The 27006-nt window shown below is 37.2% G+C and overlaps 1 protein-coding gene across 1 annotated transcript in view; it reads left to right on the top strand.

Annotated features, from left to right (window-relative positions):
• Positions 1 to 27006, top strand: part of crhr2 (corticotropin releasing hormone receptor 2) — a 70074-nt gene that overhangs the window by 36106 nt on the left and 6962 nt on the right. Inside the window, exons 5-10 of the mRNA XM_089130795.1 lie at positions 676 to 793; positions 1288 to 1441; positions 9072 to 9132; positions 11978 to 12050; positions 12472 to 12557; positions 15164 to 15299. Coding sequence (XP_088986921.1) covers positions 676 to 793; positions 1288 to 1441; positions 9072 to 9132; positions 11978 to 12050; positions 12472 to 12557; positions 15164 to 15299 — 628 coding nt within the window. The remainder of the gene's footprint in view (positions 1 to 675; positions 794 to 1287; positions 1442 to 9071; positions 9133 to 11977; positions 12051 to 12471; positions 12558 to 15163; positions 15300 to 27006) is intronic.

Genomic DNA, 27006 nt, shown 5'->3' with positions numbered 1-27006 from the left:
TTAGTTCGGTCCAGATGGCCACTAGTTCATCAAAAAGCCAACTAGTTGAGACTTTTGGTCTACTAGTTTGCCATTTTTCACAACTAGTAAGATGAAATAAATGCATACTAGTAGGATATTGAATAAATGCTCAAAGGGCTGTCCATACAGACCTCATTGAAAGTGTTACATTTAGCTGACACTTTTATCCAAAGCGACTTACAATTGCTATATAGGTCAGAGGTCGCACGCCTCTGGAGCAACTAGGGGTTAAGTGTCTTGCTCAGGGACACATTGGTGCTGGGTCTCTCACACCAAAGGCATGTGTCTCATCCACTGCGCCATCACCACCACCAAACGTTACTGAACATTTCAGGCTTCTATGTTTAGGTTCAGGAATTCGGCTAAGTTTGTTAGTCATTTATTGCAATGTGTTTCAAAAATGTCACTGATTAGTGTAAAATTAATAACACATGCTAATTTTGAAGGAAAAAAAATGTCAGATGGACCTTTCTGCATGAAGTCTTTGAATCCCCCTCGAAAACGAGATGTTTCATCTCAAGGGGTTATCCTCAACAATAAATTCAAATCTACATTCCCAAATCCTTTAGCTGTCTCTAAATCAGATCATGCAATGCTGAAACTGTGTCACAGTGTAATTGCAGAAATGATTGCGTTTTCTTTTTTTAATTGAAGGAGCATCCGATGCCTTCGCAACATAATCCACTGGAACTTAATCACGACCTTCATTTTGAGGAATGTGATGTGGTTTCTGCTTCAACTGATCGACCAACACATTTATGAGACCAATGAGGTATGACACACTTTTCAACTACATTTCAGACTGTTAATATGTATGTATGATAATTATCATTATTTCGACTGAATGCTTTTATAACATGCTTACAACATAATACAAATATTCATTATACACATTACTAAGCTAATTTAAAGGGATAGTCCAAACAAAAATGAAAATTTGATCATTTCATCCCCTTTTCATTCATATTGCTGTTTGCTTTTCAGGGACTGTAAAGTATGTCCTAGCAAAAGTACACTTTGAATTGAATAATAATTTTGTGAAAATCTGTGAAATCTATTTAGTAGGAAACACCATGTAATGGCTGTTGAACATGCATAACAACAGTTTGGCTTGACATGCTATTTTCCAGTTTCAATATTAAAATATTTAAAAATATATCACCTTGCATGAAATATTTGAGAAATTTGTTTTGTTGTTTTAAGACCTAAAATAAGATTCCTGTTAGCACCTCAATGAACACTCTCTGTCTCTCTCTCTCTGTATAGCCCTGGTGTCGTCTTATGACAACGATCTATAATTACTTTGTGGTGACCAATTTCTTCTGGATGTTTGTGGAGGGCTGCTATCTTCACACGGCGATTGTGATGACATATTCCACGGACAAGCTTCGGAAATGGGTCTTCCTCTTCATCGGATGGTGTGAGTACACTCCTCTTCATAAATGTACTCGTTTCGAAAGGCCTAATCATTTGAAATGTGAACGCGGAAAAGAAGTCTGCTATTCAGCAACGTTTAAAAACAACCTGGAGCTTTTCTGTGTGTCGTGTGACTTTATTAGAGCGAAACCTGTAAAAATATGTTCTCACTCCAATCAGAAACAGAAATAGAGTTAAATTAATAGAATTTAATATAGAATATCTATTTCCCCTCAGAAATGATTACATTTCTTAATTTATACTGTTTATTATTAATTATTAACATTTATTTAATATTTACATAACAATTATACATTTTTGAAGATAAATTCACAAGTGTGATGCATTAATTGCATTTGTTTTATAATAAGTGTCATTTGTTTAACTTTGATTATATATTTATTTTTTTATGGAATATCACCAATATTTGACCCCTTAAATAGTCTTCCAAGTTCATTTATTTTCTATGTATATACATAATGCAACTATACTGCAATTACAACTGCGTAAATAATGTTGTGAGATTCATTATTTAAATATACACATTTTAATATAGAAAAAATGAGAAGGGGAAAAATTATATATTTTTTAATTATGAAATTAGCTAGGTGTAGGTGGTGGCAAATCATTTTATGTCTAAAATGTCACATTATTGTTCACTGAACATTATTAACAGTCATCTCATCATATTTTCCTAATGTCTTGTACCGTTATAACGTGAATATGCATATGCAAATGATATGCAGATGAGGATGTACACAGTAAAACGATGTTATTTGAGGGAGGAGACACATGTGCACACACTCTTACTCTGAGTGGGGTTTAGAAAGCAAGTTTAGTGCAGGTTCAGGTTTTATAAGTCAGAATATTTGATAGTTTTGGCTTTATAGTTTTGGCTCATTTTTTATAAATGAGACCCCAGAGCTTATCAAAGAGGCCCTTTTAAAGGTCAAACCCAAAGCGTCCTCATATTAGACTGGGGATGTCACACATCGCCCTGAGCCGTGGAAACTAGATCTGCTCTAGTTTGAATCTCTCAAGGACAGACGTCCGCCCAGATCCCAGAACCAAATGTGGGACTGACGCCACACTGTTTTCTCACACTCTCGCAAGAACTGCTGGAAGACTAACTAGCGTGTGTGTTGGAGACTTTATACATAGTGATAATGGAGACTAAAAAAGGCACTGGGTCTTTTCTCTGGAGGCGAACACATGTACCTCAGACTGGAGACAGGCGTCACCGCACAGTTGCCCTGAACCGATCAACTGGATTAACATATCTGGAGGACAGCGCGAGAAAATCTACTCTAAACAATGCTGGGTTGTTTCAACCTAAAATGTGGGTCAAATATGGACAAACCCAAATGTTGGGTTAAAAATTTCATTTAAAAATTTCAACTTTCACTTTCAACTGTAATTTTTAACCCAACATTTGGGTTTGTCGTCCATATTTGACCCAAATTTGGGTTGAAACAACAACCCAGAGTGCTATTCCGAATGGCACGGTTAATGGCCTCACAATGAATAACAAATAATTCTGCAGGATAATAAAGAAACAATATAATTGGCCGTGTTTCCATTACCCTTCAAACTGCGCAAATTGAAATTGCGAATTGAAAATACGCCCAATGAAAACACGTGGAGTTTTTACGAAGATTTACGAAGCTTTATTCATTGATTTGCTGTGTGGTTGGTCCCACTGTTAAAGTTGGGTCTCTTATTAACTGTGGGTATTTAATTGGGAAACTAGGCAAGAGATTATTTTTTTAGAATGATTTAAAATAATGATCTTTTTGTGTGAAATACATCATTGTATTGGTTTGGAAAGTCTCGTTAATCCAGTGGGGGTCCTTGGTATTACGGTTACGCCTTTAGGTTTAATACTTTGGGGTATTTTTATTTTATTTTCCTAAGTGGAGAAATAACCCAGGTGGTGCAGTCTTGTTAGCCAAGGTTAATGATAATTAACTAATAATAATTAGCCCAGCATGCATGGATAAATGTTAAATGGTAAAATGTTTTAGCAATTTTCAACAACTGGAAGTTTTCTTTCAACTTCCATTTTCTCTAATCAACTATGATTGTTTTTCAGATATTTAACACAAGTTTTCAGGTACAGAAAAAATATAATATTGCATATCTTCACAGCATGAATTAAATAAATATTAATCATTATTGAAGTTACAAAAGCTATTCATTCAGGAATGTCATCTGTTGTTGATTAACATTAATCACAGACAGCAGGAATATTAGGTTGCTGTCACTTTAAGACACAATGACTCAATGTTTGCTAGCATACAGACGCACATGTTGACATTCTCATGTGAATTTGTTCATTCAATTTGCACACTGTATTCATGCTTTCAGTTTGTGCACTTCAGACGTACTACACACACTCTTCTCTCAGCGCGCACGGCCTATCTTTCGCGTCTTGCTCTTGAAAGTTTGAATTAGCAATATTTCACGCAGCCGCCATTTTGAAATGGCTCCGGTGGGAAGTGTCGCCTTTAATCATAGGAGAGTCGCGAATACAATTGTTGTGTTTAATGTAGAAATTAGTTATTCTAAAAATGGACAGTCATACTTTAGACTATATACAGTGAAATTCATTTTTAAATAATTTGTCCAAGGCATTTTTGTCTATCTGTACTTCCGGGTTCTTCCCACCAGAGCCTCGCTTTCCATTTCAAAATGGCGGCTGCGTGAAATCAGCGTATAGCCAGGCTTGAATGAGTTTAGTGTAAACACAGATAGCAACGAGTAATGTTCAGGCTTCTCCTATTAAACACAGTTTACAAAGAGTTTCCCACACTTTTCGATCATCACCGCTGTGATGTTTTGGGAAGCCGGAAAACCTATCCATGGACAGAAACATACATCAGCCGAACGCTACTTTCAGCAAACCATATTATATCAGTCGTCAGATGTGAGATGTTTCAGTTTGGCTGTTGACTAGTTTGCACACTCACTTCACTCCCTGTGAGTGTAATTTTCTCTCCAGGGTTTGGTGTCGTCAATGTTAATTGTTTCTTGTGTGTGAGCAGACTTACTGAAAACGACATCCTTTCGTGTCTCGATTTCCAGTGTCTGGCCTTAGGCGTTGCTTGCAGTGCCGTCAAGCTGACATATATTCCTCGGCTACTGTGAAACTCTCGTTCTGTGCTCTTTCTCACGCAAGACACACTGTCTGGGAATAAAGTCAGGTTGTCAGTTCCTTCTCGGCATTCAGTTCTGAAGTCTTGGATCCCACCTTTCGGTTTTGATATGGGGTTATCCCATGCCAGGTTCGGTGCTCTTTGAGGGGTCATACTTACATTACACACCGTTATAGGAAGAGCCCTACCATAAAACTGGGCCACATTACCCTTTGAACATCATGGTATCTGCAACAATCATGCTGTTAAATCATGAGGTTGTTCAGTTTATTTAAAGAGCACATTTAAAAGCTGCCACAAGACTGAAGAAAGTGCTGTACAACAAGATCACTGATAAACCACAATAAAGCAATTAAAATTACACGTTAATAAGCCAGGAAGAACATGTTCACTTTTTAAAGAGACCTAAAAATAGTCAGGGAATGTGCCAATCTAATCTTTACTCCACAAACACTCGATCTCATCGACCACTGAGCCTGAAATCGCCTCAAAATATCAAACATGTTTTGATCTCCTCCGAATCAAAGTCTGAAGCTAAAAGAGATTTTCTGTGAAGTCCGAACGCACAAAATCTGCAAACGTCTTGTAGTGTATATTCCAGCCTTTAGCCGTTCAGAGAGATAGCAACATGACATCATGACTTTTGCGTAAACATCAGTGTTGTAGTCGAGACCACCTCACTCGAGTCCGAGTCGAGACCGAGACCAGAGAGGGTTGATTACCTAATTTACTTTTATTTACTTGGAGAAATCCTTTTTTTTTTTTTTTTTTTTTACTGAATTAACTTAGAGTTTAAAAAATATGATCAGTTTAGGGTAAAAAGGCCACATAGTAGGTGGTGTTAAAAGTAATTTTATTACAATTTGTCATGCGCAGTTGCACACTAGAAAATCACCAATCACTGGGCGTGTCAATCAATTTAAAGAAATATTTTATTAACATACATTAATAATCATGAAAAATATTTTGAATTGAACTCGAGTGGACTCGGGAATAATTCCGAGTCCGAAAAAAAAAATGTTCGAGTACGAGTCATTTCCGAGTCCAAATGCACACGAGTCCATGACAAGACCAAGACCATTAAAATATGGTCTCGAGACCGAGTCCGAGACGAGTCCGAGTCTCGAGTACTACAACACTGATAAACATACACGCCACTTTCGAGTCAAGTGGCGTGATATCTCTACGCATTTTGAGCTATCCGCGTGTATGTCTACTAGGGTTGGGTATCGAGAATCGAGTATCGATTGGAACCGAGACTAACTTTTTTTTTCTTCCCGGAATCGTTCAAAAGTTGAAATTTCGATTCCTAGTTTCGATATTCACAGTCCGCCGAGCGGAAGAAGAAACCGCTGAACAACACCAACGAAGAAGCGTCTACCGGAAGTGTTGGCATAACCGCGCGAGTCGAACATGAGTAGCTTATGTCGGCGGTCCAAAGTGTGGCTTCACTTTTCAAAAAATTAACGAAATCTCGGCAAAATGCAAAATTTGTGACAAGTATTTGTGACAGTAGGATTATTTCCTTCAGAAAGGCCGTTGGTTAGCAAGGTTAGCTAAACTTTTTTGCCCCTGCCTCTTAAAAGAATCAAAATCGAGAATCGTTAGGAACCGGAATCGAAACAAGGAATCGGAATCGGAATCAGAATCGTTCAAATTCAAACGATACCCAACCCTAATGTCTACGCCATTAACGTCCGAGTGGTTCCGCGTGTCCGTACACGCCGTCAAATGTCCGCGCGAACCGAAGCAAACTGTACATCTACATCTGGGGAGCGATCTTTTTTTTCCTATGATGGTAAGGGAACAGTCATAAATGCCATTAACCCCAGTGACGGTTAGGTTTAGGGACGGGGTTGAGGTAAGTCATATATTTATATATACAGTAATAACGTTAAGTCAACGGCGTTCATAAACACGCTGAAAAGCGATTATGCGTCTTGATAGCACGCCAAAAATGGAAATACGAATTGGCGTGTCATACACGATCAGTCTGGAGATAGAGATGTAGACACAAACTAAAGAATTATGAAATCGCTTCTGAATTGCAGCGATGTGAATCATTTACAGCTCTTGTGAAGACGTCTGCCGTCCGCATTTTGGCCCAGTCGGAGACGAGCGATTTGAGAAATACCGCAGGATAGTGAGTTGCAAGTACTTGGCACTAATACAATTAAAAGTTACGAAGTATTCAAACTGCAGGAGAGACTATTGTGAAGTGAGTGTACCACATAACATCTGCAGGCGTGCTAAACGTGTCTGTGTGTGTGACTGGAGGATCATTCAGAGCTATGAGAGAGCGAGAAGGAAACTATACTAGTGCATGGCTGATTTACTGTGAGAGTAAAGGCCAACACTGCCAGTTTGGGAGATTGACAAAGACATTTAGAAAATGTACGGGAGCGTGTACGGTTATAGAATACGGTTGTCACTGAACCGTGTGTGAACGTAACCGTCTTAAAGGGGTCGTGAACTGGCCTTTTAAATCTTATTATATTGTTGTCTGAGGTCAACTTATGACGTCCGCTTGGTTTTTACATTCAAAAACATCAAAATGAATAAATAACAGGCTATTTTCTACCCTAGTTTTGAGCCTATCTCAGAAATGCTGTTTTTATGGGCGTGTCGCATTGAAGACTTGGAAGTAAACGCCCACTGCTGTGAGTGGAGAACAGTTTTTCATATTATAATGAGTTTCGACTCACCTGTCGATGCGCTTGGGGGAAATTGTTTTGAAAACGTCCAATGTTGTCAAATGGCGACCGGAATGATTCGCCCATACATGTTCGACCCAGAGTCCGTGTGTTGCACCATTCCTGTCAGATCCAATATAGACGGCACAGCACGATCTTTACTCTTAATCGCTCTGCAAATCCAGTCTTGTTGACAAAACAATCCTCAGTAAAATGAAGCGAACAGACGACGACGTTTTACCTCATCAGCTGAACGTCATTAAAAATAAAGTTTATCCATGCAGTCCTATTGGAGTCCAGAGGAAGCATACAGCGACTGTCTTCTTCCACAACAAGCACTGCACAATATCGCTCGGTAGATCGATCCGGTTTGTCATCATGAGGTAGGCATCTATGTTATTTAGCTATGGACACCCAGTCGGAAGAAGAAGAAGAAGAAATATAGCTGCAAGCAGCAATGACCGGAGCTAATCACAATCAGATGACATGCCAACGTGTGTCAGACCAACCGCAGCAAGGAGCAACTGAAGACATTTAAAGATGAATTTAGGCAAAATGGTTGAAAAATCACATGCAATTAACTAAAAATGTGATCAAATGGATTATCACTTTCGACCAATAGGTGGCGTAGTTACAAAATCGACCTTTTACAACCTTCAGACCAGTCGCATTAAAATATGCAGATTTATTAAAAAGTTTTAAGTCAATTCGTTCATGCGTTCAAAAAATACAGCATTTTAGCACATCATTCAAAATGGCCGATCTGGTAAAATTGGATATCAGTCGACTTGCCATGACGCCCTGAATCTAACGAGACCAAGTTTATGATTTTTGGACAAACCGTTAAGAAGTTATGAGCAATAATTTTTCATATCATGGCCACGTTGAAGTAGGCCACGGTGTTACTCTTCTGCGGGGGTGGGGTTTATAGTTCCCCACACAAAAACGAGTCGTTTGCTGAACCCGGTGTCAATAAAAGCTTTTACTGGACTAACAAGGACGTTTTCAGTTCTGAAACTTACAGAATATGTCAAAAGCTCAAGGAAAATTTGATTTCTCAGTTCATCGCCCCTTTAAGCTTTAATAAGATGCATATAGTGCTGCTATCTCTGAGGACACAAGAAAACAAACTAACCAAAACGACAACAATTAACTGTGCACAATATTGCAAGGCATGAGATTGAATGTGGTATGAATAGCTAATTTACAGCGTCTCGTTTGCAGTATAACCGTGTTTCTGTAGCACGGCAGAAACTCATGGCTGTCTATTCACAAACAATCGGCATGAATCAGTCAAGCGAATTAGTGGGGGACTAATCACAAAGCAAACGACTCACCCACATCCAAATTAAATACAATACATGTGAAATTACTCTGTTGAATTAAAGCTGCATGATCATGACACCTGCTGTGTGTGTATTGACTAATGCCCATAATAGGAAGGGAGTCAAGGGACTAATACCCTGTTCAAAAATACAGAACAACAGTTTTAATAACAAAAATATATATTTTTAATGCACTTAATGGCTATATGCAATTAAACTTGTATACTGCATAAGCAATGATACTTAAGCAATTGATTTCAACTTTTAAACATCAAATCGAACTCAATGGTATTTATTTATTTATGGAATTTACACATATGTATATGTAAATTATGCATGTCTATAATCTAAACTTTTTCATGTTGCATCTCTTTCCACTTGCATAAACAAAATCACAAGAAATTTCCACATTTCTGGAGTTGCTGTCCGTGAAGTGTGATTTGCAATCTTCTCTCTTTCAGGTATACCATGCCCGATAATTATAGTGTGGGCGATTGGAAAACTTTACAACGAAAACGAACAGTAAGTTGCTGATTTGCAGAAGTAAGCTCAGTGCAATAAACCTGTGATGGGAGTGAATGGCGGAGTAATTGTAGAGGATATGCAGAAGATGTCAGTGAATGAGCCTGTGATTGAAATCCAGATATGTAGAGTGTTTAAAAAACAGAAAGAGTAGTTAGAAATATATTTTAAAAAATAACTAAAAAAAAGTAAGAAATAACTGCAAGTCTGTGATGTCATCATGAACAGCAATTCCCATTGGCTTGTTTTAATAGTACTCGCAGATGACAGGCTCTCTAAGCGTGATCCCAATCAGTCGACATGTCGACTATGTCCACCTTAAAGCTACAATACCTAAGATTTTATGCCGCTAGAGGGCGCTACATTCTAAACAACAACAACGGCTTTGCTTGATGACGCCGTGGAGGAACGCGGAATGATGGGAACTGTCGTTTTCAACTCCACCGTGGATAAATCAGTCAGACGGGAATCAAAAATTAGTTGTCATGGATGAGGTAAAGTTCGATTTCTATAAATGTTGCGTTTAATGACATGCTTGTTTTTCATTAAACTGAAATCACCGCGAGAAAAGTAAATTAGTTATCACAGATGTTAGGGGAGAGATGAAACACATTTCAGATAAACGTCGTTTTCTAAGATACGGCCAACAGTTCACATTCCGAGAAGTATTCGCGGTGAATATGACCTTACGATTTTTCACATCATATGCATAGACAACAATAATACTAATTGTTTTGCATGGTTTACTAACATGAAATTTGAATACAGAACACGGTGTTACTCACCTGTCAAGTAAAACACATGCAAGATCGGCGTCTCTTTCCAGTTAGAGTTTTTCACGAAGTTCTCTCCATTTAGGAAATGCCACACCGATGTTGAGCTGGTTTTATTTCTCGTCCCAAATTCTTCTTGGGTCGTTTGGTTGACCCGTTCGTTGACGTTTGCGTTTATGAGACCGAACCAGATACAATCGCTAAAGAATAATTGAGCTCCATTCCATAACAAATGCGCGAAACAAGCTGTCGTTTGTTGCTTGATAGACGCTAACGCACAACTACAACTTCCGCATTTGTCCAGGACTACACGCAGTACGAGCGGAAACCGAGGTAACGCGGATATGACGCGATTGACTGGCGACTCCCAGCTCATACGCCCCGTTTCCTTGGTTAAAATCTCAATTTTCTCGCGATTTAAACATTGTTCGAAACATTTGGAATATTGTAAGTTTCATCTTAACTAAATATATAACACTGGCCTTTTGATTTTGGGATATTTTAATGCAAAAATCTTAGGTATTCCACCTTTAACCCCTTAACTGTCACCCCCCCTTTTTGAGAATGGGGGTTAAATGCACTATTCAAACTTAAATGGTTGTAATTCAAGAATGCCTTGGAATATATAGGCTACCCAAGTTTGGTCTTGTTTTAAAGAAAACACTCAGCAGATTATTGCTGAAGTGAAAACACTTCAAAAAATGAAAGTATGAAAAAGTTATGGAAGTTTTAATTCACAGTAAATCAAATATACTGTACTATATATTTTTTTATTTTATATAAAATATATATTTTACAAAATATTTTTACTCTAAAATTACTATAAAATCAAAGCCATAAATCTAACCAAGGTATGTTCCAAATTTGAAGTTGATATCACAAAAATTTAAGTTCCCATGAGATTTTGTTTAGGCGTAGTACCAAAAATAGCCACCGGGTGCCATTGAATTCCATTGAATTTAGTTGTGTACATTCTGCCTTAATAAATTAATACATTTCTGTCCAAATATCAATTTTGTCACAAAATTTGGAACCTTGAGACTCAGACCTTTCTGACAATATGTTTTGTCAAGATTAGAAAAGGTTTTGATCATAAATTATGAAATATAAGGATGTCCAAAAGGGGAGGAGCCTCATAAAATAAGTACCTTTTCTATGGTAACGCAACGTTCAATTATGAAATGGTTTTCACAAGATGAATTCTGAGTTTATAAGCTTTCAAATGATACCTAATTTATGATAACTACTAAAATATGTGATATAATAAAAAAAGGCGATAAAAAATATTATTATATTTTTGAGGATAATATATACATATATATTATAATTTTTAGAGGATAATGTTATACTATAATTTTTATTTTTTATTGAAAAATACTAGATTATATGTTTTATTATGAACTTTTAGCATAAAAACAGAAGTTTCAATGATTAAAAGTGGGTGCATCAACTTTTTGTGACAAAGGTCAGACCTCCTGTTATGATGCAGATTTTTTTAGGTGCACTCTTGTCATAAATTCATTAATTACTCTTCCTACATAATTTTTAACACAAAACAGGGGTCGAATATTTAATTAGAAGTCTTAGACCTTTCCAAAAATATATAATTTGTCATAATTAGATTAGGATTTAATAGAAATATAGTGAAGTAAAGTTAGGCGTCCCGGTACCGGGACAGTGACAGTTAAGGGGTTAAAACACTTTTTGGTGATGAGGATGAAATAGGAAGGAGGGGATGCTAGTTTGAATAAGAAATGAATGTACAAAATGCAAATTTTATAATATAAAAATGTTCTAAAAATGTGACTGAACTGAAAACATGATTTTTGTGATTGCACTTAGTAACTCTGAAACTTCATCTTTAGCTAGTCTATAATATGAAAGTGATGTATCGTGTGTGTTTATTATAAAACACCACCCACTGATATTCACAGGAAAGTATATTTCTCATTGTGCCAGTGAATACAGTCTTTCATGGAAATGAAAATAGCCATTGAGGGTTTAAAGGTACAAAGGCACATATATATAGCATATTTCTATAGTTATCTGTGAGTACACGCTGTGTGTTTCAGATGCTGGTTCGGGAAGGAGCCAGGGAAGTACATCGACTACATTTATCAGGGACCCGTGATTCTAGTTCTTCTAGTAAGTATTGTTGATTTTCTCAGAATTTAAAGCCAAGTGGACCGAACTCTTAACGTGAACGTGATGTGATTTCTAAGAGAGCTGTTCTATAATTATTAACATCAGCAAATCGTAGGCCAGGCCTTGCCAGAATATCAGCTTGTTATACAACAGCGATGTCTGCTAATTTCAGATAAAGAGCTTGAGCTTCAACTGAAGTGAATCTTTTTTCCCTCCCTCTTCTTCATGTGAAAGCATTATAAGAACAGTATTTACTGTAAGCCATTCTGCGGTAGAGTGCAGGAAGATCAAGCGTTTACAGAAATACGCACAAATATGTATATTCATAAATCCCAGGACAAAGAGATTTAGTCAATATGTCAATTCATTGTGAGTTCATTCATCATTACTGACCTGCATCCCTTCTTCCTCCCCAAAACAGATCAACTTTGTGTTCCTTTTCAACATTGTGCGCATTTTAATGACAAAGCTGAGGGCCTCGACCACGTCCGAAACCATACAGTACAGGTAAAGTACTTTAACTACAGCTCAAAATAACATAACAAGCCAGTTTAACTCACAGTGCTGATGAACTACAGTGATGATGAGTGTTCGTGACGGATGAAACAAAGACAAAGAAACACACGTGATGAGTGAAAACAAACTAGAAGTCAATGAACTGAATTAAATAGAAGATAACAGTGGCAATATCATATCCAGTCAGTCATTACGAAACGTCATATACACTATTGTAGAAATAAATGATAGCATTCATTTCTGGAGTTTTGGCACAAACATTGGGTGAAAAAAGCCTACCTTTTTTTTTTTTTTTACTCAAAATCCACTGGCAAGCATGCGCTCCTAAAGTGTTTGTGTGTGTGTGTGTGTGTGTGTGTATCTCGGGGCGACACTTACTTCAGTCTTCTTTCATCTGAGGTTCGCTGAGGATGCTTTTGCAAACTTTGCTGTGGCCTTTCAATAGATTTCCTAAGTATTAACGTTACTTAGAGTCTTGAGGTAATTAAAGTCTTGAGGACAAGCTTATGAAAAAATAATCTTCTTTTCTTCCTTTTATTTTTTTTATTTCATTGTTGTATGGGTCGATTTTTTAAAATACATCAAGACCAATACTTTTAACTTTAATATATAGTTTCCAGAGAATTTTTTGATTTATTTTTTTGCCCCAGCCAAACTCCCCATCACAATGACGTTTGAGTGGATGAACACACGTTTGTTTGTCATATTTGAGGGTAAATGTAGGGTTGAGCATGACCAGAAGTTGTGTACATGTACTAAATGTTATTTTAAATTGTTAAAATCATCTAGATTTCATATATCAGCTATTTTACAGTTTAAATGAGGTGTACAACCATGTTAAATTTGGGACATCTGAATTCAGAGTAGTTGTTTTAAACTCTGATGCATGTGAATTTGTTATCATCGACATAACTAATATTGCCTCACGATTTCTCAGTGTTTTAACCCTCAGGTGCTCTTCGTTTCGGAGTTATCTTCCCGGTCAAAAGTGACCGGACACCTAAAAATGAAACTTTCTCCATCCCAGTAAAACCAATGCAATTTATTTTTGTTCTATAATATTTATTCTTTTTAATTTAGTATTTTGAGACAATTTAATTGAATTTTTTAATATTTATGGTTTATTTTTGCCATGGAAATATATATATATATATATATATATATATATATATATGTTTTCAAAAAATATTAATGCAGTATTTTAGTTTAATATAGAGTCTAGGTCTTCAAAAAAAATTGTTTTTTGAAGAAAATTAGCATCTGGTTACAGTATAGAGAAAAAGCGTAGAATCATGGTGTAACCACTAGATGGAGAGGCATGTGAATTCCCCAGCTGTTTATGAACACATTTTTTTTTTTGGTGGTGGTGGTGGATTTTAATATATAGTTGAAACAATCCCAAAAACTATTTCTTATTAAAAAAAATTGACAAAAAACTAAAATTCACAATTTATTTTTCATTTTTTTGCAATTTCCCATTCATTTCATTTCATTCTATTTTTTTAAGACCACTTTGCATGCTCAGATTATGATCTAAATTTTTTTGTGTGTTCACATACATAATGCCATAAAAGTCACCAAGTTTCGTAACATCGCGATGAAGCTGTGATTTTAAAAAATTCAAAACATACTTTTTGTAATCAAAATTTATTGTTGTGTATGTGTATAAAAGTGTGTTTGTGTGTGTGTGTGTGTGTGTGTGTGGGTGTGTCTGTTTTGCACTCTAGATGTTGTAGAGTGTCGCCCCTTTCCTGCGTTGTACTTTTTTTTTTTTAGAATTGTGGCCGATTTGTAGATTGTACATACAAAAATTCAGAGAATTATTATTATTATTTTTTTTTTGTCAATTTCCCATTCATTTCCTATGGGTCGATCATTTTTGACAGAAGAGCAAAAGTGTGACTCATTTTTTTACGACCACTTAAATTGCTCGAATCATGACCTCAATTTTTTTTGTGTTCACATACCCAATGCCATAAAAGTCACCAAGTTTCGTAATTTTCTGAAGAAGCTGTGATTTTTAAATATTCAAAACAGATTTCTTTAATCAAAATTCATTGGTGTTTCAGTGTAGAAAAGTGTGTGTGTGTGTGTGTGTGTGTGTGTGTGTATGCCTGTTTTGCACTCTTGATGTTTTACAGTGTCACCCCTTCAATGCTGAACACTTTTTTTCTGAATCGTGGCCGATTTGTAGATTGTACACACAAAAATTCTCAAAGTTTTTGTGTTTTTGTCAATTTCCCATTCATTTCCTATGGGTCGGTCATTTTTGACCGAAGAGCACAAGTGTGACTATTTTTTTTACGACTGCTTAGCATGCTCAGATCATGACCTCAATTTTTTTTTTTGTTCACATTCCCAATGCCATAAAAGTCACCAAGTTTCGTAACATTCTGATAAAGCTGTGATTTTTAAAAATTCGAAAATTAAAAAAAAAAAAAAAAAAAAAATTCGAAACAGAACATTTTTCGGTCAGAAATGACTGAAGAGCACCTGAGGGTTAAGAAGCATTGAGCTGAAGTTAGGGATGTTTTCCTAATGTCGAATCAGTTCCTGCACCATAGATCTAATGTGATCGTGTCTCTCTGTGACCGCAGGAAAGCCGTGAAAGCAACTCTAGTGCTTCTGCCTTTACTCGGGATCACGTACATGCTGTTCTTTGTGAACCCAGGGGAGGATGATATTTCTCAAATTGTATTTATCTATTTCAACTCATTTCTTCAGTCCTTTCAGGTGAGTGGCACGTCATCATGTCTGTATAGAAACATCAACCCTAACCCGTTACTCCAACTATGCCTACATCGTGGAAAGGACACTGAAGTAGATCATGGAATATTTGCTTCGAAGTCATACACTTTAAAGTTGATGTAAAAAATGTCATAAACTTGATTTTAACGGTAAAACACTGTAAAAATGTTACAGTGCAAAACTGTTAATTGGTTAACAGAAAGTTTCCTTACTAAATACGGTAAATAACTATGATAGATCTAATGGTACATTTAATGTAATTTTACTGCAAAATACCATTAGATTTACCATAAATTGAAGAAAACGTAAATTGACATTCCCACAATTCCCCGCGTGACACTTCACATTTGATGTATTTTTGTTGAAATAACTGTTTTTTCATAGTTTTCTTCGCTTTTTCTAATCGGGAATGTACATTAGGGTTTAATGTTACATGTAATGTTGTTAAATTAGTGTCTTTTAAATTTCACGTGTGTTACCATGATGGTGTTTAATGTTTGTGCGAATGGCACTGTGCAGCTTCTAAACATTTGTATTTAATTTTCTTGTGGAAGAGCTGCTTGTGAGAGCTTAAATTGATCATGTGATTCTCATCATTGCTGTGATTGGTGGTTTTCAGTGTATTACGATGGTTCAAAACAGATATTAATACTTAAATATGTCCGTAAATTAACATTATATCAGAAAATGAAATACTAAAAAAAAAATTTATGTTAAGTATGTAAAACCATTAACCTTGCTACCGTATTTGTCACGGTTAAGATCTGGCAACCACAGCTGCCGGTATTTTACCGTAAAAATGATCTATATTACCGACATGAATCTAGGCCAGACGGTTAATTGCGTCCCTAAAGGACTAGAGTATTAAAGAGACGTCGATGAACTGTTTACTTACTGAAATCAGATCATTAGCACTAAATAGCAACATTGCTCCCCTGTTGTAGGAAAATAGAAAGCAATGGTGACACAAATGTTAGAGGTAAAGGAGAGAGAGTACGATTTTTCACACCGCCAGTCATTCTTTCAAAACCTGATATCATGCTTTCATTTTTTGTCGTACATCTTTTGTTTCCACATAATAATTGTTTCAAAACACAAGATGGTTGGTTTCATAGCCAAAACACAGCAGCATGCTCTTCTTTCTATACTGCAATTTACTCTAAACACTTGAGATAATCTCAAATACAAACTGCACAATCTGCTTTTTCAATCTGTTTTCATCAGCATCACAGTGAATATTATTATTGTTAATGCATGTGGCAAAAACCCTTTTGGCATGACACTTTATGCATGTCTCGTGAGCCTCATGCTTGGCTTGGAGGAGGGTGACGTGTTCACAGGGACGCTGATCGCTCACCACACTCCATGTAGAGAAGGATTCTGCAGTGGGATTGAGGAAAGGGAAGAGAGCGGGAACACAATAGATGGTTGTTGTTGTTGACCAATTAGGTTTGAAACATGCCCTGTCAACAAAAATAAGCTTAAAAAAATGTGGATCCAGCTCCATCACCCACTAACATGATAGTGTGGTTTGCCCTTTTATAAAGAATAATTGACTGTTAGTGTTACGGGCCCACAAAATATGTGTCTAGGATTCAGGGACCACAACATAAAAGATCGACAACGAAAGATGTAATCCAAAATTATGTATTTATTATAACTCAAACAACTCCCAAATTAACCATAACACAGTGCTTCCCCTGGGCATGTAATTTTTTATTATTATTAAACATCAAAAAGAATGTATAATAATTCAAATCATGTATTATTAATTTTTTTTAAATGTATAGATATATGAAAAAAATCACACTAATTCTGTGTTTTTGCTGGTAATAAAATTAAGCCATAAAACACTAATTTTATCATAAACTTTTTGTCAAATAATGTGCTGCACAATGAGTTTTACTGTTAAAATTAAAACATGGATTATTCCTTAAATTCAGTTTTTTTTTAAAAAAAAAATCATAATTTATTCGTATTAGTGTTAATGTATTATTACATCTGGACATTTCCTATTTCTACTGTACAACAGTAATATATTTCTGTCAAGTTAAACCGAACTTTTATTTTGACGGGTTGCCGTGAAGCCCTTTGGAGTTTCTGTGTGTTTGTCATGATCGTCAGGACGTAGTTTCCGGTTACGCGTGAAAAAGGCTTGTTTCACAAATGAAGCGGTTAAATGATCACGAAGTGACTTTCAGAGTGGATCTAGAGCCTGGAGAGGAAGTTCAATCATTTCTGTCTTCATATAGGCAAAAAAACAGCGCAAGCGTCACACGTGTGTCTTCAGTGTATGTGTGTGTGTGGCAAATAAAACTGCGCGTCGGCTGCCTCAGAGCCGTTGAAAAACATATTCATATTTAACGGCTCTGGGCTGCACTACATACGAATATGAACAGGATTCGTATTTAAATATTATTTGTGGTTTAATATTCTCACACACTAGTTTATATCGCGATTTTTATTTCAAGTGTACTGAACCGCTTTCTATTTATTCCTCGAAAATACAGTAAAATATTTTTTTATGACTGGATTTCTGCCCTAAAACAATGGTAGGGGAAACACTGATAACATAAGAGACGGGGAGCTCAGCAACAAGGGAAGAGGATTGACCGCTACATATTGATTTCCGTGTTTTTAACAATTTAAGATGGGAAAAGTTGTAATTGACTGCAGAGTTGCGTGCAGCGCATATTCGCACGCTCTCTCTCTCTCTCTCCCAAACACATTGACAGCGGTCCAGTCTGTGTATTGAATGGTTAGTATTATAAACAGCGCTGCACAGATCCATCCAACATGCTGTCAATGTGGAGACCCACCTTAAAAAAAGGTTAGCAAGCATGTAAGTAGCCTAATAAGGAGAGCTATGTTAACCTTATCAAACCCCGCCGTCGCGCTCGCCACGGTTTTTTTAACACTGCGGTCGTCGGTAGAAAAACATCTTGTCTCCAATTTTTATTCAACGGGTCTGGTAGTGTCACATTTCAGTTTGGCCAGGTAACATTTATTTTCTTTGACTGGCAAGATATACCAGCTACTAGGTTATTTACTTGTTATGGATTGTCTCCGCAAGTCTGCCGGAAGTTAAGTTTGGGCCAGATTAAGTTTGGTGGCAGCAAAGTTTAAGTTTGGGCCAGCAAAATCCTTTGATTTTGAACAACTGTATGCCATGCTCTGCCCTGACCATTTTCACTCAAACTCAGTCCGTCAGCCCGCACATGTGACAGGCCGGCCACAGGTCGACTCTATTCTATACAGTGATGCCATTTACGATACGGGACTGTAAGAGTGTAGTGCATTGTAACTGTAGCAGACTTTCGTAATGAAATGTTCTGATGATGCAGCTTGACCTTTGTCTGACATCCTCTGCCGTGGTAAGGCTCTGTCCACCTCATGGCCAATGATGATGGCCTGAAGTTCATTTGAAATGACAGTCACTGCCTCCATTCACCCACAGCCACCTCTTTAACACGGCCCATGTCTGCCTTTCGGATCCCTTTGGTTGTCTCGTGAAGTCCTTGCACATTCTCACACACACTATCTATTTTTAAGTGACAGGAGATTGGAAGTGTGATTTATTACAATTGGTCTTGTACGATTGAAAGCACTTCCAACAAATACACTCTAAACAATGCTTGGTTCTTTGAACCCATATTTGCAGACTGATCTCATGAAGTAGCGTGTGTATGACACGCCAATTCGTATTTCCATTTTTGGCGTGCTATCAACACGCATAATCGCTTTTCAGCGTGTTTATGAACGCCGTTGACTTAACGTTATTACTGTATATATAAGTATATGACTTACCTCAACCCCGTCCCTAAACCTAACCGTCACTGGGGTTAATGGCATTTATGACTGTTCCCTTACCATCATGGGAAAAAAAAAACATAACTCCCCAGATGTAGATGTACAGTTTGCTTAATTCGCGCGGACATTTGACGGCGTGTACGGACACGCGGAATGACGCCGTAGACATATAGCTCAAAATGTGTCGAGATAACACGCCACTTGACTCGAAATTGGCGTGTATGTTTACGCAAAAGTCATGATGTCATGTTGATATTTGGGTCAAATATGGAGAAACCCAAATGTTGGGTAAAAAATATCATTTCAAATTTAACTTTCACTTTCAACTGTAATTTTTTTTAAATTGCATTTTTAACCCAACATTTGGGTTTGTCCATATTTGACCCAAATTTGGGTTGAAACAACCCAGCATTTTTTAGAGTGTACTTTAGTGTAATGCACAATTCAAATATGGACAAACCTAATCGTTGGGTTAAAAACGTAATCAAAAATAGTTATCAAATGCAGCTTAAAAGTTTGCTAGTAACCCACACCACTGATATGAATCTGTTAATATATGCTGCACGTTTCCCTCTCAATAACTAAACAAACACACGATGACAGCGGTGAGAAAACAGCTTTCAGAAAGCATCTGATCACAGCGATGTGGATGTTTGCACCAGCTCTGAGATTCGGCAGTCACGGCACGTTTATCTATATACCACTTTATACAATCCACTGTTAAAAAGCAAGCAGCTTTACTCTGCTAAACATGAAGAAAGTGTTGTCTCTTTCAATTAAATTTACAACTTTAGTTTCTACTATAAAAAATCTCTACAGTTACTCGCGTCCGTCTGATTTTGAACAGAAGACATGAACCAGAGGACATTTACACCTCAAAGACAGACCAGTGGTGTGTCTCAAGAGTGAACCAGCCGGAGTGAACTTTCTGGAAGGGTTGCTTTGCCGAGCTCCAGAAATGATCAAAAAAGGATCTTCAATCTGGCCTGATGTTGTCAAAATTACATTCTTCGATATCGCTAGAATTAGATCAGGGCCTTTACTGTGAATGAAAAATGGATAATATACTGTAGATGAAACATTTATTATGCGTAGCGAACAATGGAACAATTCTGATGCTTACGCTGAGAGTCTATGAGTCTTCACCAACCCGATCTCACGGGAATTCGTACGAATTTTACGAGGTGGCTAATTCGTAACAATTCGTACGACCTCACTCGTACGAATTAGTATGATTTTGCTAAATTGTACATATTTTACGAATTAGCCAATTAGCCAACCTACCCCTGACCCCGCCCCTAAACATAACCGTCACGTGGGTTTAGACAAATCGTACAAATTCGTACGAGTGAGGTCGTATGAATTAGTACGAATTAGCCACTTTTGAATCACTCGTACGAATTGGTCGTGAGATAGCGTAGGTCTCCTGGAAACCCACTGTGCTGCCAAGTTCACTTCCATACCTGTTTTAGCGCACCGGCCTCTGATTTCTGATCAGCTGGTTCAGGTGTGTTGGAGAAAAGTGGGTCCCAGGAGCAGAGTTGTAGGAGCCATCTGTCACTGAGAGATAAACACAGCAGATGCCTCGATGATGGGTTGAGGCACGGTTTATCAAGGTGATCATCTCAACTGGCTCATATAAATTGCCTGGAGATGATAGCTGTGATTCTGGCATTGGTTCATTTTTCTTCCGGACCTTTGGTGAGGATGGACAGATCATTGATCTCACATCTGAAAGCCAGGGTTAACCAGGTTTTGGCCCTACTTTCTCATGCTTGGGTCACAAAATCATTCTACAGTTATGGTGTTGTGTGGGAATCGTTTTGTTTTGGCTCGTTATGAGTCAGACAACTCTGGAGGCACATGGGCAGGGCCTAAAACGAAATTTTTGCCTGGCCGATGACACCAGAATTTACCAGCCAAAAATATTTTGATACCAGCCATTCAAACAAAAACTCACAATCCTCTATTCCAATTTCGATACCACAGCTAAAACTAGACTAATACTGATTTGGTTTTCTAGACTGATTTTTTGTCTTTGTCCGTTGTTGTTTGATTAACATTTAGTAGCAGGATTATTAGGATGCTGTCACTTTAAAATGGATCATGCGTTTTGTGTTCACTTTAAGACATAAAGGCCCATACGCACCGGGACGTTATTCGCCAGCATTTTTCAACGCGTTTTTAGTGTTCACACCCAAGCGATTTTCGCTGACAATGAGCCGAGTAAACATGCAAATTCATTCCCTGACATTAGATGGCGCCCATTTGCTCTGCAATACCACAACAGTTCTCTTATATCAAGATGTTTGTAGTCCCTGTTGCGTTTGTCAAATAGTTATCTATGTTCTAGCACCAACGAGACCAGCAGCTCTACATTCATCTGGCCATGCATCGTCTTATTTCGAGGCGTATATCTTCTTCACTGTTACGTATGTGTGCTCGGCAAGACCGTTTTGTGTTAGAGCGCCCCCAAGTTGTGTTTTTACTGTAACTTTAGGGGCTCCAAACATGTGAGCAAAAGCGCCAATCTCATTGGTCGGATAGTTTTCAAACAAAAAACAAAAAAAACGAACCCGAGGCGTTTTTTTTTTAAAAAATGACGCTTTTACGCGTGGGGTGTGCACACTCACTTTGGCGCCCTTTGTTTAGTCACGAGGCATTATATGTTGGTGAATATCATGCATGAAATCCCGCTGTGAACAGGCCTTAAAGGACAAGTTTGGTATTTTACAATTAAAGCCCTGTTTTAAGATCGTCCCTGATGAAATAGATTGGTTAAGATTGTTTTTTAGACAGATGCTGCTGTCACGAGAATTTTTAGATTCTGTGTTAGCACCCCCCCACCTTTACGATGGTTGCAGAGGTGCACTCGAACAATCATTCACACAAAAATCACTGCAAAAGATGCAGGTTTTATCGTAGTTTTTGTCCAAGTCCATTTTCTTCCACAGTAGTCAATTATCGAGTTTGCGTGAGCTTATCAGTGAACACCCCAGACCAATCGGTGAGTTTCACGTCTTTGTAAACTAAAGTTTTATGCGTTTTTATGAATGATTGTTCGAGTGCACCTATGCTACCATTATAAAGGTGGGGGGGTGCTAAGACAAAAACCGAAAATTCTCGTGACAGGAGCATTTGACTAAAAAACAATCTTAACCATTCTATTTCATCAGGGACGATCTTAAAACAGGGCTTTAATTGTAAAATACCGAACTTGTCCTTTAACCGACTATGTTTACTAGGATACTCGACGAGACAGGCGTTCTTTGACGTAGTTTTTAATGATTTATCCATTCAAGCGCAGCAAGACATGAAAGAGAGCTTAACTGTCGCTGTCTGAGAGACACGCTTTCACGCTTCGGAGTAATGAACTTCCTTACGCACTTGAATATTTACAACTGTACTGAGCGTCATTCACGTTTGTTCACGTTCTTTTTCTCACAACATTGCATTGTTAGAAATGCCTGACATTCATATAGATCTTGCATACATCTATAAGAATTTACTCTTCAGACCAAATGGTCAGCGAGAGCAGAACAAATCTATCTCTATATTAAACAGTAGAAATCAGCAAGCATTCATCTAGTACATGTTCACACTTTTGGTGTAAATGGCCTGAATTCATCTTCACCACAGAAGACGACTTTTATTTCAAAACGTGAATACCTACTTCATCCAGCTCTGTTTGTTCTTAAGTATCTCCATACTCTAAAGACTGAGAAAGCTGATTCGAGGAGAAAGCCAATTCAATCTCTTTTGCAAACCCATTTGGCCGATGAACTGAAAATAAAGAGGCGACACAAAAGAATGATTCATTCACAAATGTTTGGGATCGATGGATCGACAGAAGTGGGGAACACACACAATAACTGCTGAAACATTCTCAGGAAAACATTGGTCTGGTCAATCAGAGATCTTATGTTGAATACAAGCCTGATATCGGCCCCTGAGAAGAACGCTGTTGGATTGGAAATCAAACAAACCACCACGAGTTTCTTTCTGAAATTTCTGAAATATTCACTAAACACTATTTTGTTGTTTTGAAAAGTGCATAAACTCCTCCCCAAACCAGAATGAGTGAACAATAGTGCTGATTTTTTCCTCACTCTCTATACTTTCAGCACATTATGAAAACATTTAATGGGTGGGGAAATGAAACTGAGAAGAGGAATATTGTTAACCAACACACTTTGTATCAACAAATGGTTAATGTTAACTCTCCTCATGCACTGCTGTGCCACTTTGAGCATCTATTATGCTTTCCACTTTAAGCATTTACTTTCTTACGTCTATGGTGTGGTTTTCTACATCTTCTGTTTATGTTCTTACCTCTAGTGGTATGGCGTGTTACACATGTAACCTCGTCTGAAGAAATGGTGTTCCCTGCCACATACATCGTTAGCCAATTAGTGTGTCTCTATAAGACTTCAGGATTGGTCAAAGAAAATAATTTCCATGTACAACACAACCCTGGACATATTTTTTAGGTCAACCTATAAGATAGCATCACACTGGTTCCTTCGACTAAAAACAGAATATAAGCTCCACGATTTACGTTATATTCCTCAATGAATCTAAAGCCAATGCAAAAAAAATATTAAATATCCTTAACCAGGTTTTGTTTGTCGTGATAATCTAGAAAAATGGATCTTAAAGGAGAACTCCGGCGCAAAATGAACCTTTGGTCTAATTACACATTGTTACCTAGTCAACCGTTATCTGAGATTTGTTTTCATGATCGCCGAATGTAAATAGTTTTATCTCTAAAAACAGTTTAGTATATCGCTTGTTATTACCACTAACAAGGCTCAAAATAGCCCCACACTAACACGATAGCATAATAAGCGTCCCTACATTCAAACTGAAGCATTGAGAACTTTGTCAGTGTCCAAACAGTTTAATAAGAAGATATTTTATACACACAGTCAACTTCGCGAATACAGGAAGAAGCCATCTTGGAAAAATAGTCTCTACCAGTCGATCTACGAACGCCGATCCAAGTGCGCTGAACTGTGCAGAATCTCATATGGTCCGTTGTTTCCGGAAGAAACACAAACACAAACCGTTTTCTTCTCTTCAATATGTACACGTAGCCTACTGTTCGCGCTCACCGTATCACCTTATTCACATCTCACCAGCGCACTTGGATCGGCGTTCGTAGATCGACTGGTAGAGACTAGATGGCTTCTTCCTGTATTCGCGAAGTTGACTGTGTGTATAAAACATCTTCTTATTAAACTGCATGGACACTGACAAAGTTCTCAATGCTTCGGTTTGAATGTAGGGACCCTTATTATGTTAGTGTGGGGCTATTTTGAGCCTTGTTAGTGGTAATAACAAGCGATTTTTATTTGTCATTACTCTATGCCCTATACTAGCGCTATAGGCTAAACTGTTTTTAGAGATAAAACTATTTACATTCGGCAATCATGAAAACAAATCTCAGATAACGGTTGACTAGGTTACAATGTGTAATCAGACCAAAGGTTCATTTTGCGCCGGATTTGTCCTTTAAAAAGAGCGTAAATATAATCAGCAGAGGTCTATACACAAACTACAACACAGTCACGTCATGTGACTAAACCGTCTCCATGACTCAGCTTCAACACAGTATTTGTTTAAAAGACGTTTGAGTGAGAAATAAACACAAGGCTGTGAAAGTGGACTGGTGTGGCTGAATCTTCCTGTTTGTGTGAGGATGTTTAATATCCCAGTCAGCCTCTGTACTCCGGTTTAGCCATGTTAGCACCTGCTTATTTCAAGATGGGTCAAAGCTTTAAAACAGGGGGGTTACTAATGTATTTTATGTCAGACATTTCACCAAAAACCCTTTGACTTTGGGACAAGATCACAAACAGCTTTCAGTTAGAGTCCTAATACTGCCAGCTGTCTCTCTGTCACTAATTAGCCAAATTTCTGAAGCCGATTATCTCTTACCGATTTATGTACTGTTTGTCATTGTGTGGAGCACTATCTGCTATGTTTGCTGTCAACAGTTATAGTGGGCGAGAGTTTGCTCTCTGGGAATTATCCAGCCGTTGAAACGAGTGTAGGCACGTCGAGCATCTCAACATCAGCTGGCCCTCGCTGGATTAATGGCCATGTGGGAGTCCATTCCCTCGTTAGGACATATTTATTGAGTTCCAGCACTGTGTGTGTGTGGTAAAATGATGCAGCAAGTCTCCATTATTTATTTAAAAATAGACAGTTCAAGAAGAAAATGTGGATAAAACTATGACAGTCCACATATTGAGGCAAATATGGTGCACATTGTCATACATACAAATTCAAAACTATATCAGGAAACACGCTGAGCATTAAAATAATGGAGTAAAAATTAATATTCAAATAATATGAGATGCAACATTTAAAACCCTAATTTATGTTACTGAAAACAAACATGAGAAGTGTCACGCAACAAAATAAGCAATCCAATCTCCCGTCGATCACAAGTGTGTTTTTCTTGTTGCTGATGTTGTAAAGACAATTAATGCAAAATGGGAAAGACCACCTAATTAATCTGGAAGATCCATATTTACTGCCTGAAAAGTGTCTTATATGTAATCAATAAATACAATTGGAATAATAAGACACTGTATATACCTCCATCCATCCATCTTCTTCCCCTTATCCGGGGCCGGGTCGCGGGGGCAGCCGTCTACACTCTTAGAAAAAAGGGTTCTTTGGGGTTCTATATATGAAGCATAGGGTTCTTTACTCAACTCCAAAGAACCTTTTATGCTAAAAATAGGTTCTATAACGACAAGAAAGAACCTTTTTGGCACAAAGGTTCTTTATAGGCTTTTATTCATTCAGATATTCCATTATTCTGCAACATTTTGTAGTTGTAATTAAATTATTGTTTATTAAACTGTTGTTGTAACTTAATATCATAAAAACTGAAATGGCGCTCTTCGTGTCATATTGATTAACTACATAAAATGATATTTTCTAACCCCCATTTTTGAATTTTGTGATCACATGCATTCATAAATACATTTTAGGGTCTTGATGTTTGTCAATAATATGAAATATTTAATCTGGAAAGGACAAAACAAACGATAATGAATGAACCCAAAAGGTTCCCTAAAGGGTTCTTATTATTGAACCCTTAAAAAGGGGTCTGTATAGAGAGTATAGAGCTGGTCCGGCTCCACGGCCTGGACGAAAACCGCACTGTTCCTCCTGAATCCGAGGTTCCACTATTAATTTGGCATATTTCTCCTCTCCAATACCCTGGCAGAGACTTTCCAATTAGATGGAAGTAGATCCAATTGAAATGTCAGAAATAAATTATTTACAATAAAACTGTATATGCTGTTCACTACATATCCATTTGGTCATGCAAAGTACAATGATACATAATTAGCTATATTATCTGTTTACCATTTTGTGTTTTAACAAAGCGGATCTCTAGATAGACCAAACTAAAAATAATGTGTAAATAAAACTTGTCAATGTAATCCATCAATCATCATGGCACACATAAAAACTTTTTAACATCAAACATCATTAGCAACATATCCTGAGGTGAAAAAACTGGTAACACTTTACAATACGGGTGCACTAATAAGCATTAATTCATGCTTAACTAATGCACAGATAATACTGAATTAATGTGTAAGTAATGATTATCTAAGCTATTCATTAATGATTACCACATTAGGAACTAATTAAGAGTCTGTAAGGTTAATGTATTAGTTTGTATTAAATATTTATTGTGGATTAATTCCATAATAACTCATTTTTTTAAACTAATATTGTTAATTACCAGAATGAGCCAAAGCCTTGCATTTCAACTTCCAGATAATATGACAGGTACACTAATATGCGTTAATACATGATTACTTACTTAATTGTTAGTGCAAATTCATGTGAA

Source organism: Pimephales promelas, chromosome 5 (assembly GCF_988280905.1).
Source record: "Pimephales promelas chromosome 5, fPimPro1.hap1.1, whole genome shotgun sequence".
NCBI lineage: Eukaryota > Metazoa > Chordata > Actinopteri > Cypriniformes > Leuciscidae > Pimephales > Pimephales promelas.
The sequence above is the reverse complement of the archived record's forward strand: the minus strand, read 5'-3'. Positions and strand labels throughout refer to the sequence as shown.